This window comes from Lepisma saccharinum, chromosome 12 (genome assembly GCF_977018435.1).
Source record: "Lepisma saccharinum chromosome 12, izLepSacc3.1, whole genome shotgun sequence".
In the NCBI taxonomy this organism is placed as follows: Eukaryota; Metazoa; Arthropoda; class Insecta; order Zygentoma; family Lepismatidae; genus Lepisma; species Lepisma saccharinum.
The window spans coordinates 45,664,247-45,677,835 of NC_139240.1; the positions used below are offsets into that span (position 1 = coordinate 45,664,247).

General features: G+C 36.0%; 1 protein-coding gene across 8 annotated transcripts in view; it reads left to right on the forward strand.

Annotated features, from left to right (window-relative positions):
- Positions 1-6,556: 6,556 nt before the first annotated feature.
- Positions 6,557-13,589, forward strand: part of LOC145996040 (uncharacterized) — a 577,368-nt gene continuing 570,335 nt past the window's right edge. For 7 of the 8 annotated variants that reach the window (XM_083132243.1, XM_083132249.1, XM_083132247.1 and 4 more), the window contains exons 1-2: positions 6,557-6,801; positions 10,299-10,472. In XM_083132243.1, the coding sequence (XP_082988369.1) occupies positions 6,754-6,801; positions 10,299-10,472 (222 nt within the window). In that variant the 5' untranslated portion in view covers positions 6,557-6,753. The remainder of the gene's footprint in view (positions 6,802-10,298; positions 10,473-13,589) is intronic. The other variant, XM_083132250.1, reaches the window with a different exon arrangement.

A 13,589-nucleotide genomic window follows, 5' to 3' on the forward strand; every position in this document is an offset into this window, starting at 1 on the left:
AGTTAATCACTTGAGAAAGTAATTCGCATATAATTACTGTTGTTTAGAAAGTACCTGACATAGTTATTACTACAGTTACTTTACTCTAGACTTGTTTCATCTCGTAAGACATTCGGATCATGTCCATGATTGTCTATCACTCTTTTAAGGGTGTATTTTCCTGGCAGGTACGAGAAGAGCGCGATGTCCTTTTCACCACCGATGACCACCAAATGCTTAGCATTAAGTTTCATTAAATTATAACTTATTTCTTACATTTCATGTACAAACATTGAGGCAATGAAATTCACAGTAAACTTCTGTTAGAAAGCAATGACGATTAACATTTCATTTTATTTTGTTGAGCAAACCAAATATTTTTTAGAATTTTTGTTGAACTATAAAATTACTGTGTCCATGAGAATTGTTGGAGATTATGTATGTAGTCTTATATGGTAAGTGTTCTAATACAAATAAACTTGGGATACATCCTGGCTCTTGCCGAAAAAAATACAAAATTGTCCTCATGGTCTCAAGATTTTAATTATCATAAATTGATTGATTTGCTTCATTTTACTTCGCTTGTTGTGCCACTTTTGGCTAGTTTACGATGATGGAGATGATTGGATATGATGAAATTGATGAATGGACACACACAAACATCCATGCCCAGGTCAGGATTCGAACCCGGTACCCCTGGCATCCTAGCGCGATGTGCTAACCACTCCGCCACAGGAGAACATTTTGTTCAAGTTATTTCTTTCCATGCAGTAAAGTAATTGTACAACTTACTAGCTAGGTGGAAAAATAACTGAGTTACAATTACTAATTTCATAACGTGAGTAGTTTACAGTTACTGTTACTTGAAAATGTTACTGATACTTCCAAAGATTCTACATCAGCTGTAGAACTGAAAACCAGAATAGATCAAATCCGTAAAGAACTATGAAACAGGACATTGTGTGGTGACATGACATGCAAATAAATTAGATGCGTTACAAAACTGTATTTAATATTTAACTATTATAAAAATAACAAATATGTCTTCCATTGTGTATCCAGGACTCTTCTGACATTTTTCTTTCAAAATCGGGATATTAAAACTCAGTAAAAATAAGGGTGTAGAATTACATATTTATTCACTTGAAGGATAAAAGATTGAGGATCGTTAGAGAGCGCTAATATTTATAAATATTTACAAAATGTTCACTGAAATTCTTCAAATTTATGAAGAAAATCTGGTAACGTCACCGATAAAAGATATAAATGTGTTCAAGTAATGTTATATAAAGTGAATTCTACAGTCAACGCAGCATTCGCTTCAAACGTAATTGCAAAATGTTTTCAATTATTTCAATTACTCTCCTTACTTTATGCATTTCGTGTTTGAATTAACTACAGTTATCTTTGTATGTTCTCTTCTGCTTTCGAAATATTAAAAGAAATACATAATACAATACAAAGGATTTTATATTACTATTACGACTATTACTATCTTCCATTGCTGATAAATTGTTGTATTTTTTTCAATAAGAACATACAACTAAAATATCATGATAAACAATTACATTGCTCCACATCTACTTAGATTTTTCAATAAAAACTGCTAACCAATGTGACGTCATATCCCATCAAGGAATACCCTAATTGACCAACCTGTATGTATCTACCTTGATTACGCGGAGATCTGGCAACATGGCCCTCGGTTGCCATGGCAAACGGTGCTGCCATATGTTATCGAAAAAATACCACAACATTGCCTTTAGTACGGCCTTAAAACTTATATTTACAATACAACTATTACATTAAGTCATTCTATTCGTGTCCGGAGAAAAGAAGAGGCAATTCGAGAATTAGGTATTCCTTATAAATTTAAAACAAACAATCGTGCCGTGCCCCCCCCCCCCCTCGTACCAAAGTGCCGCTCTAGACCCGGGCCTGAGGTCTCTTGGGAAATCTGGGGCTGTGTGGGAGTGTTAATGACAAGACCGAAGTGGGATAGTCCAGAAATAATGTCCCTCATAAGTAGCGGGGATTGGGTGCCATATCGGGGAGGGGGTAGGGACAGTTCACCTTTTCTTGCAATATAAGTCAGGCAGAAGCCATAGCAGAGGCCAAAGTGCTGGGGCAAAAAGTGGAGGGTGCAACTGCCCCACCAAGCCCCCAATTGCCGTCACCAGTGGCGTACGCAAGGGGGTTTTACGGGGTTTAACCCCCCCCCTTGAGCTTCTGAAATATTATGAAAAATGCTGTGGAAAAAAAATTAAATGGCCAATTTTTCACAGTCAAAGATCTGGGACAATAATATTACTATTACTACTTCTACTACTAATAATAATAATAATAATAATAATAATAATTTGAATTATTATTTCCATGCAGCATGGAGAAAAGCACAGTATTCCAAACACACGCGTCTTTCAGAGTGATGCCTTGAAAATAAACACGAGTTTATGAGATTAGGTTAGGGTAACTATGATTTAAAAGAGAAAAAAGTTGTTTTGTATCTCAGTTGCAACTATGTTTAACACACTGGCGTACGCAGGATTTCTTTTTTCTGGAGGAGCTGGAATAGTAAATGTGGATAGCACATGGCTTCGTTTTGGAGGGCAGGCTGCATAATAAAATATTTCGTATTTTTGGAGTTTTTCAGTCCATTAAAATTGTATTCAAAGACAAAAATGGTAATCGGGATTCACTTTAAAAGAGGTTTCGCATTTACACATTTTGATTTTTTAAAGTTCTTAACGGATTTTTATTTGAAAATTCTGATTTTCTCAAAATTTCGGTAGAGGCCATCACGAACATGTATTTTTTGTGTGTGTGAACAATGAGAATTAACTAAATAAAGTTATTGGTACGTTGTAAGAGGCTAATGTATAGACAAAGGCTAGGCGGACGTGAATACAGTGAGGAATTCGCCTTCCCACTATATTGTTTACCGCAGCACGTTTGAATGTCTCTCTTTAAAATGTCTCACCTTGTTGACTAGACAATTATTCAAGCGACAATAAGCTTAACTATTGTAAAATGTTTTGTTGGTAAGAACACCGAGATAATCCAGATGTGAATTATCGGGGACATTTATGCGGGGAAAAAGCCGGAAAAATTCCAACCAATTTCGGAAATCAAATCTGGATCTCCCGTGTGATTGTCACTTGTCAGACGTTCTACCATACTACCGACCAGATCACCGCAGCTCCTTGGATGAGTTCCATATTTTGATTACTTCAATTTATTTTAATATATTTTCTTGTATTTATGGATCTTCTTCACCCTTGAAATGTCTCACCTCGTTGACCAGATAATTATTTCGTAACAAAGAAACAAAAAAATGCTCCCAGGATTTGATAAAAATCGAATGACTAGAAAGTAATTTCGTTCTATTGTTTCCATAAATACTAAAGTGAGAATCATAGAACTTAAGACCTTCTGTAAACAAAAGCACGTGTACCCTAACAGTGTTGCAAACTTATGGAAACAAAAATAATCCACATAGCCTACAAGGTGTAAAAACATTCCATTTGTCAACAGATGCGGAATAAGCAGTGTATCACTGAGTGATGACCTGTTGAAAGTTATTGAATGTATGTTAAAAAAAAGTTTAAAAAATGTACATCTTGCCTGGTGGGCGATTTTCAGACTCATCACCGAAGTTCCTTGGCTCGAATCCCGGCATGGGTGTTATTTGTGAGTGTCCCTTCATCAATTTCATCTGAAGATCACTCATTCTCATCGTCGGGATTAGCCAAAAGTGGAAGAAAAGCAACGCTAAATTAAAAAAATCAAATACAAAATGTACATCTTATCCCGCAGAAGTAAGACGGTTCCGTACAAAAGGATTAATTTTCTCTCACATTTTACTAAAAAAAAACTTGCTAGAAGAATGTGACACATGAAATGAATTACGTTTTGAAACCGGGGTTTCCTCATTAAATTTATTTGATGTTGAAAAGTGTTATGATTTATTATTATAGATAATGAAAGTAAGTTAATACATATGATTTGATTGACTAAATTAATAATTATGCAGCAAAGACACCAAGGGAAACTAAAACGGCAACTTAGAGAAGCATAAAAGTGGGGAAAGAATACTGTAGAATACAGAAATATTTTGAGGCAGTCACATTTTATTGTACGCTACATATAAAATAAAATGCATATTTGGAGGTGAATTTTTAAATATTGTCACATTTTTCTTCTCTCTTGTTGTGAGGTGTTCATTTTAAATCAACCTGCCTCACCCTACGGCCTGCCTTCCTTCACCCGCAAAAGTATTCCGGAGTGTGAGGATGTCACCATCCGGATGGTGAACACCTTTGGATTATAGATCGACTCCTGCGTCCCACCCCCTTCCCCATCCCCGGAGGATCGTCACTGACAATGTGAAATCACACTATCATATGCCGACAATCGACATACCACTTCCGTTTCTGTACTTGACTTAGTGAGAAGTATTGTGGTTGGCAACAGCCTAATAACGGACTTCTTCCGCATCATGTAGTCCGTTCTATGAAAGTACGCTCATGGAAGAAAAACGTGTAAATTACATTGGATTATACATTTTAAAATATATTTTCATTAAAGGTTTCTGTTTATAATAATAATACGTGATTATTGTAAAAATTACAATCGATCACGTGAACAGCAAGAAAATAGCGCCAGTTTCGAACATGACGACTTCCATGCGTGCAGGATGGTCTCCCGTGTTTTCAGAGTCTTTCGGAAATACAGCCGTTTGAAAAGTGGCTAGAAGCAGGTTGTTCTTAACGTTTATGTGACGTTGTGTCGGTGCTATCCTGAGCAAGCAGTGAAGTTGGTGTCCAAGTGTAATTGTATGTCTGCGTCTTTGTGTTTTCGGTGTAGTGAAAGAAAGGAAAACGACCGGTCAAGTTGTGAGTCCCGCGAGAAAAACACGTTGTTGCTCGTATAAACAAGTAAACCGATTTTGAGATAAGCGCAATACAACGCGAGGTGCTTTCGTATTATTTCAATCAAAGAGCCGTCCTGTCAACTGTGGAGAAGATGTTGATAGTGATGATTGATGACGATCTCCCCAATTTTAGCAGTCTTGTGCCACGTTGAGTTCCTTTTTGGGAAGCAAATTTCACAGACCGTACTCTGACAGGATGATGTCTAGCGCCGAAAATGCCTCAAGTTCAAAAAGGAAGTAGGCTACTGAATCAAGGTAAGAAAATACATTACTTGCATGAGACGTGCGCAAATAATGTGCTTATTATCGTCTTCTTGTAGTGCACGAGAAACCGAGAGAAAGATAAACAATCTCTTTTTATTCCCCGGCTTATCTTTGTTTAGCTTCTGCTAAAACTGGCGGTATATTTGTTGCACAAAGGAGAAAACAATGCTCTACATGTCAACAATGTTGGGCAATAATTTGGTGGAAGAGGAAGCAATAAAACCAAAAGGCTTGAATTTACTGAAACGAATCTCTCACTCTCTTGTATAACTTTGGCGTTGTCATGCTGAGCGAGGAGGGGGAAGGGGGATCTGTTAACCCAGTGTCAGATAAATTGAACTTTTGGCGTAGAAAAATATGTTCATTCTTGAACAAGAACACGTATTTAATCACTTGTAGAAAATTTATTATACTTCAATGTGTAGATTATCAGTTAAAAAAAGAATACGCTTTTCCATGTTACGTAAAATTAAAGGTTGCGAGTAAGCAGCATATGATGGCCGCACCATTCGCGAAAAGCTGGCGCGGAGTGATACGTTACTCGAAGTGAGACGGTTGTTTACAGAAGGTCGGAAGGTTCGTGATTCTTACTTTAGATGTATTATGTATATCTCTACTACTTAATAGTAGTAGTAGTGTTATTAGTAGTATTATTAGTATTAATTCAGCTAATTAATTAATTAATTGTGATTATTATTATTTAATTAAAGTATAATAAAACAATGTGAATTTGGAAAAAGTTTTAGAAATAACACCCCCCTTGATGAAATCCTGCGTACGCTACTGGCCGTCACTATCCTCGCAGTTGATTGGAGCGCTCATTGGCTTGAAAATACTTAATTTACTTCAAGAGTATAATATTGTTTAATAACGGCGATAAGATTTCTCCATACCAAATTTCTAAGTGCAAATATTAGAGGGGGCAACTTCCCCCCGTGTGCACACAGAATTTTCTCCGTTCTTTTATGATTATGCAAAGAAGTTAACAAATGCACTGTTGCTTTTTTCTGCCACTTGTGGCTAATCGAAACGATGAGGATGAGTGATTGAATTGATCAAAGGACAGTCGCAAAAAATACCCATGCCCAGGCCGGATTCTAATCTCAAGTTGTTGTTTTTGGATTTCTAGAATAAAGATTGTTATAATGAAGAAATTTCAGAGCTTCATAGTGGAAAAAGTCAAAAAGACAATAACCACTTTAAAGACGATCAAAGTGGAAATCCACTGTTCAAGATCCCGATCAATTGTATTTCGATTGTTATAATATTTCGATTATACTAATCACAACTCCTTTGTTATGATGGCGTCATCGGCGGCACGCCATCACTTCATATACCGGAAGCCCGCGCAAGGAGAGCGTAGTCTGGTCTCTCGTTGAAAGTATTCTGTGATTTTAACTTCTTTTCGTTTTCTGTCTATTTAGTAGATGGGGTTCGGTACAATAAATGCTAGTTGAAATAGTAAAAAATTATGTTAGCAGATAGTGACACACTAAATAACAGCCCTAATTTGAATTCTGAAAACAATAGTGACTGAAATGCTGATACAAAAGTGATGTGTTTGGAGAATACGTGAAATGGATGGAGAGGGGCGGCAGAAAAAAGTTGAAGCGGGTAGAGAAAAGGTTAGAATTTATTTATACTTTAATTTTTTCATCTAGTTGATGCAGCTTAATTACTGTAAGCGAATAAATATTGGTTCGAGTACTGTACTTTCGTGCGCGTGATACGAACGGTCTAGCCTGTTCATTAATGTTTTGCTAATTTTGGGTTTAAACCCTAGCAGACGTATTTTCTGGAGATTTATAGTTGTGGAAGAAGTCAATAGTATATACTTCAAGGACATTATAAAATGCTGAACAGAATACTCAGTTCAAATTCAAATTCTATAAAAGATAATTGAAAATTTAAATGTCCATCCTTCAATCTAACCTGGAATTTATATCATGAACGAACTTTATTGTTTTATTTTGATCATAAAATTAACGGTCCTCGGCAGGTACGAAATGGCATACCACATGGATAGCCTTTTAGACCCCTTTTATTTAACATTTATGTTCATCACATTCATTATCTAGAAACATATGGATATCAAATAATTCCATATGCTGACGATCTATGCTATTACAAACAAACTCCTGATGCAACCCAAGGTATTATAACCTTAAATAAGGTAACAGTTTACTATCCTTCGGACACCTATAACTTCTTAGTTTCGTCAATTTTTTTACATTCGTACTTGCCTATCTGCTTCGCAGAACATTCCGTGAATGGTTTTTGAGGCTAGCCATCCCGGAATCTGTGGGAAATTTAAAGTAAAAAATTATTTTTTGAGTCCAAATTTCCCACCGATTCTGGGCTCCGCCCCTGGTGTAATTGACATACTCCCCCCTCCCCTGCCTCCGCTCCGCTCCAGCTCCCCGGCTTTCTCTATAGACTCCCTGTTAAAAGCATGTTAGAAATTGGCTGGAGTCACCTGCCCCCAACTTTTAAATTTGAAGAAATCCATTTCCAGGATACAGAAAACTTACCTGAATTTCACACAAAACACCTTCCCGATGTTAGACAATACTACAGGAAGTTATTACGGTAAGTAGTTTCTTCGGTGCTAGTTTACTATCCTTCGGACAGATTTCTTCATTTCTACAGAAGAAACTACTTAACATAGTAAGTTGCTGTAGTATTGTCTAACATCGGGAAGGTGTTTTGTGTGAAATTCAGGTAAGTTTTCCGTATCCTGGAAACTAATTTCTTCAAATTTAAAAGTTTGGGGGCAGGTGACTCCGGCCAATTTCTAACATGCCTTTAACAGGGAGTCTATAGAAAAAGCCGGAGCATAGCGGAGGCAGGGCCACATTAGCAGTTGGGGGCGGTAGGTCAATTACCCCAGGGGCGGAGCCCGAAATCGGTGGGAAATTTGGACTCAAAAAAAATTTTTTTAGTTTAAATTTCCCACCAATTCTGGGATGGATAGCCCCAAAAACCATTCACGGAATGTTCCGCGAAGCAGATAGGTAAGTACGAATGTCAAAAATTGACGAAACTGAAAAGTTATAGGTGTTCGGAAGGATAGTAAACTGTTACCGTTGACTTTTATATACACTTTTATATATGGCTGTGCATTATATGTTCTGTCATATAATGAAATTCAAAAATTAACATTACCACAAGATATGTCAATACTTTCGTCTGAGTGTTATTCCATATATCAAGCGCTCCTCTATCCACTCCCTAATGCTCACTTGACACATTGAGCATCTTGCAGGCTTTGTCGAGAACAGGCAGTGCTGCTTGCAAGTTAACAACTTTTGAATACTTGATTTTCTGCACGATGCAGCATCTTCGACAACAATGACAGAAAGTGGGTTTTCACATATATTCGAGCGCATAGTAATCAAAATAATTACCGTGACATAGTAGATGCAAATGCTAAAAAATGAGAGCCCAGGAATATGTAATACTTCTTCGTTTGCTTTATACAGATCTCTTACCCAGAGTAAAATATAAGCTACAAAATCAGTTGGAGGAGTGGTGCAAAATAGAGCTACAAAATACCACATCCTATAAGTGGCATGCACAGATCCTCTGATTTCGGGGGGTCAAAAGCATTGATGAAAGTTCATTCGGAGAAAGAAAAAAACATTTCATCTCATCATTTTATTCTATTGATGTGTATAGAATGGGGCGTATCTAGAGTGTGTCCGGACTCAACTAATATCACTGTATTAGAAGAATTCAAACTTCTTTGGCACAAAAGTTCTCTCTTCCCCACCCCCTTTATTTTCCTTCTCTGTGGTTTAGACTCATCTACATATAAACATGGTTTCGTAGAGCAGATTCAAAACAACGACACATCATTTATTAATTTCCAAAAGTGACTGCAATTAGGGGTGCATGGGGGCAATTTTGCAACTTTTGTCCTGCACTATGGCCTCTTAATGCTAAGCCATGTCTACAAAGAAAAAGTAAACTGTCTGTAAAAACCCACTCAACACTTTTGTCATCCAATCGCCACCAAGTCAGCAAATAGAGGGAACAAAACTAACAAATAAAGTGTGTGGGTGTGTTAATAACAAGAAATTTGCTAGAGAACAACGTTGTATAGTTCAATTTCATAGAAAAATAATGCATCCTTTCTCTCTTTCCATAGTTGCTTGGAATTTTCACTGCCTTGAAAATACTTATTTAAATAAACAACAACAACATGATATTGTTTAATAACTGTGATAAAATTCCTCTACACTAAATTTCTAAGTGAAGGTATTAGGGGGAGCAACTGCCCACCTTGTGTGCACGCCTATGTGCTCAAGTCAGAAATTATAGACCTTGGTACCAAAGCATGAATCTACCTCTCCCAGTGTTTTTTTTTATATTAAGAATTCGTGCAGTCATGTATTAGTAAACCAACGTTTGGCTCTTTTAAAAGGTTGTGCTATCAACTTCCTGTCAGTGCAGAGAATCTAATAAAACACTCAACCATTTATTTTATGAATTTCACTTAATGCATCAACACCGAAACTCTAATTCATGATGAAAGTTGTGCGAATTACTCACAAATTTAATATAAATATATTAATAACTTACGTTTTGCAAGTATCTAAGTTGCTCATAGAGTAATTGCAGCACACGCGGGCCGTGGCTATTCAGTTTTAAAGTTTTAACATTCCAAGGAGCAGTTTATAATCGGGGAAATGTCATGGTACTATGACATGCACCTGCAATGGGTTTTAGATTTTTATTGTTTTTTAACCACATACCTTTTACAAATCCTATATCCTGTACCTAAGGAGAAGTTGACGTGGTTATGAATTATATATAACCTAAACGTGAACAGCCTGAGGAAGGGAGCAGTTGCATCCCGAAACGTCGCAGGAGCAACATAGATACTTGCAAAACGTAAGTTATTAATATATTTATACCGAAACTCTTTATATAAAAACTTACAACAATCACAGGTTCCATTTCCGATATCCTTATCTACATTAATATCTGAACCTCGTACTGCAGTTATTTGGATATTTTTGTTATGGATACATGCACACACCACCTTATATTGGTCCTGAATGTTGAGTTTTAGATATAACAAGAAGGCTTATGATATTCCTCTCTTTCTTCATGTCAGCTTTCTGCATATCTAAAGAAGAGACATGGTTCAACAGAGCAGAAGAAGAAGAAGAAGAAATCTAAAGGTGGTGGAGGAGATGCTGGGGAAGCAGGAAGCAGCAGCAATTCCATGGATAGTGCTTCCACAATTGATTTTGAAGGAACTAGTGTGGAAATGGAGACACAAAAGACTGTAAGTATTTGTGTATATTAGGGCTGCGTGTATGCCAATACCAAAGCATCATTATAGGAAAGTATCAGTTTGTTTATAATCGCTACTGATACTTTTCCATTGTCTGTATATCCTGTAATATCTGGATATTTTGAATCATAAAGGATGGAAATGGTGTACTTGCATTGTAATACCAATGCATTAACATTTATTAATACAGGCTGTCTACCAGTCAACAAGTCAAGAAATTATGCTTGTAGTCAAGAATTTTTGCTGCTTTATATTATACAGGGTGGTCACAAATTGGGCTTACCCCTGGGTTTTCATCGGAAAGTATGTTTAATTGTTGTGGATTTGCAATCTTTCGACCATGATGAAACTTGATTTTAAAGTGCCAGTCGTACCGTCCTTGTCATGTTAATGAACTCTCTGATGCTGATAGGACGTGGCGCTGGAATATCTCCGCAGGACATGGTGCAGAATTCAGCTGTGCGACGATCATGATGGTCTCCATACCGATGTCCTGGACAAGCGAAATATCAGGTACGTGATCACATCGCTATAACAACAGCAACCACTGTAGTATTGGAAACAAAGGGGGGTGCACCCACTTTGTGACCATTTTGTACAGTATACTGAATTTACATTGGTATGCATATACCTAGATTGTGACGTGATAAAATATATTTGACTAACTAACTAACTAACTCTCTAGCCTTCTTAAACCCGAAGGTTCATGGCTGCAGCAACACAGGCCTTCCATCTGTCCCTATCTTGTGCAAGATCTATATACTCTTTTCCATCCCTACCGATTTCCCTTAGGTCCATCTCGACGTTGTCCCTCCATCTTCGTCTTGGCCTTCCTACTGGTCTCTTACCATCAGGTTTCCCAACAAGAATCCTGTAAACTCCTCTTTCCTCTCCCATTCGTGCCACATGGCCTGCCCACCTAAGTCTTCTTGATTTAATTATTCTAATAATGTCTGGACATGTATACAAATTATGTAACCTTCTCCACTCACCTGTCTCCTCATCCCTTTTAGGTCCAAATATTTTCCTAAGGATCCTATTTTCAAATACTCTCAATTTATGTTCCTCTTTCAATGTAAGGGACCAAGTTTCACACCCATATAATACTACAGGCAAAATTACTGTTTTGTATATTTTAACTTTTAGTTTCTTAGATATTAAACGAGAAGACAAAAGTTTATGAAGAGAGAAGTAACATGCATTTCCTGAATTAAGCCTACTTTTTATTTCCTCTTTAATATAATTTTCGTTTGTTAATATTACTCCTAAGTATTTGAATTTGGAAACTGTTTCAAACGAATTGTTATCAATAATTAGATTTTGATTATTACCTAACACTTGGTTTCGGCCTGTAAGCATATATTTAGTTTTCTCTTTGTTAACTTCCAAACCTATCTCTTTAGCAGTTTTGAAAAATATTTTAGCATTATTCTTAATTGTATTCACATCATCCCCCAGTAAGTCTACATCATCTGCATATGCTAAGAACTGAGTCACACCATTTAATTTTAGTCGTTCTTTAGTTTCGTTTACCTTCCTAACAGCATATTCTAAGGCAAAATTAAAGAGCAATGGAGATAATGCATCCCCTTGTTTTAACCCATCATGAATTGTAAATTTGTCAGACATATTAATACCCACACGAATTTTACTTTCTGTTTCACTGGTGCATACTTTTATCATACTAACAAGCTTCTTAGGTATTCCAAACTCTACTAATATATTATATAATTTATCTCTTTTGACCGAATCATATGCTTTTTTGAAATCAACGAATAGCTGATGGACATTTTTATTATATTCCCACTTTTTTTCAAGTGTCTGTCTGATGTGAAAAATTTGATCTGTAGTTGATCTGTTGCGTTTAAATCCACATTGATAATCACCTATAATTTCATTAGCATATGGGGTTAGTCTTGTTAAAAGAATGTTAAATAATATTTTATATGTTGTTGAGAGTAGAGAAATTCCACGGTAATTATTGCAGTTCATTTTATCACCTTTTTTAAACACAGGAACAATTATGGATTCTTTCCACTGTTGAGGGATTTCTTCTTTATTCCATATTAAACAAATTAATTTGTGAATTTGACATATTAATGAATTTCCACCATATTTAATTAACTCAGCTGGTATTAAATCAATGCCAGGTGCTTTGTTATTCTTTAGCCTTTTAATAGCATCTTTAACTTCAGTCAAGTTAGGTTCTGGAACTAAAGGTTCTGCTGTGTGGACTTCATTTACTTCTGATTTATCTCCTACATGGACATTTAAAAGGTCATTAAAGTAGTTCTTCCATCTATTTAGAATATCGCTTGGGTCAGCTAGAAAATCACCGTCTTTATCTTTTATCAAGTTTACTTTAGGTTGCCACCCCTTTCTAAACTCATTTACAACTTTATATAAATCTCTGATATTTTTATTTTTGCTGTTTGTTTCAATTTCGTTAATTTTGCTTTTCAAGTAATCTCGTTTTTTACTTCTAAACGTGCGGTTAACTTCTCGCTTTATTCTATTATAATTGTTTAGATTTGTATCATCAGAGTTATTTAACCACCTAAGTCTAGCCTGATTTCTTATTTCTATTAGATTATGACATTCATTATCAAACCATGGCTTACTTTTTCTCGGTTTATGGTATCCTATACTTTCTTTAGCTGCTGATTCTATTGCATTACGTATGTGCTCCCAATTCTTATTTACGTCTGTTTCATTTATATTTTCATCATCATTTAAATCCTGCAAAACATCAAATCTATTTGACAGTTTAATTTGGTAATCTTTCTTAATTCTTTCATCAGTAAACTTTCCTGTATCAAATTTTAGAACTTTTAGATTTTGTTGCTTATGATTTATCACTGAGAGTCTTTCTCTTAATTTAGCAATTACTAAGTAATGGTCACTGGCACAGTCAGCACCTCTATGTGTACGAACGTCAATTATACTAGTATGCCTTCTCTTATCAATGAGAATATGATCTATCTGATTATGAGTTTTACCATCTGGAGAAGACCAGGTATATTTATGGATATCTTTATGTTTAAAAGTGGTACTTTTCACAATTAAATTCTTTGAGGTTGCAAAAGTAATCAATCTTATACCATTATC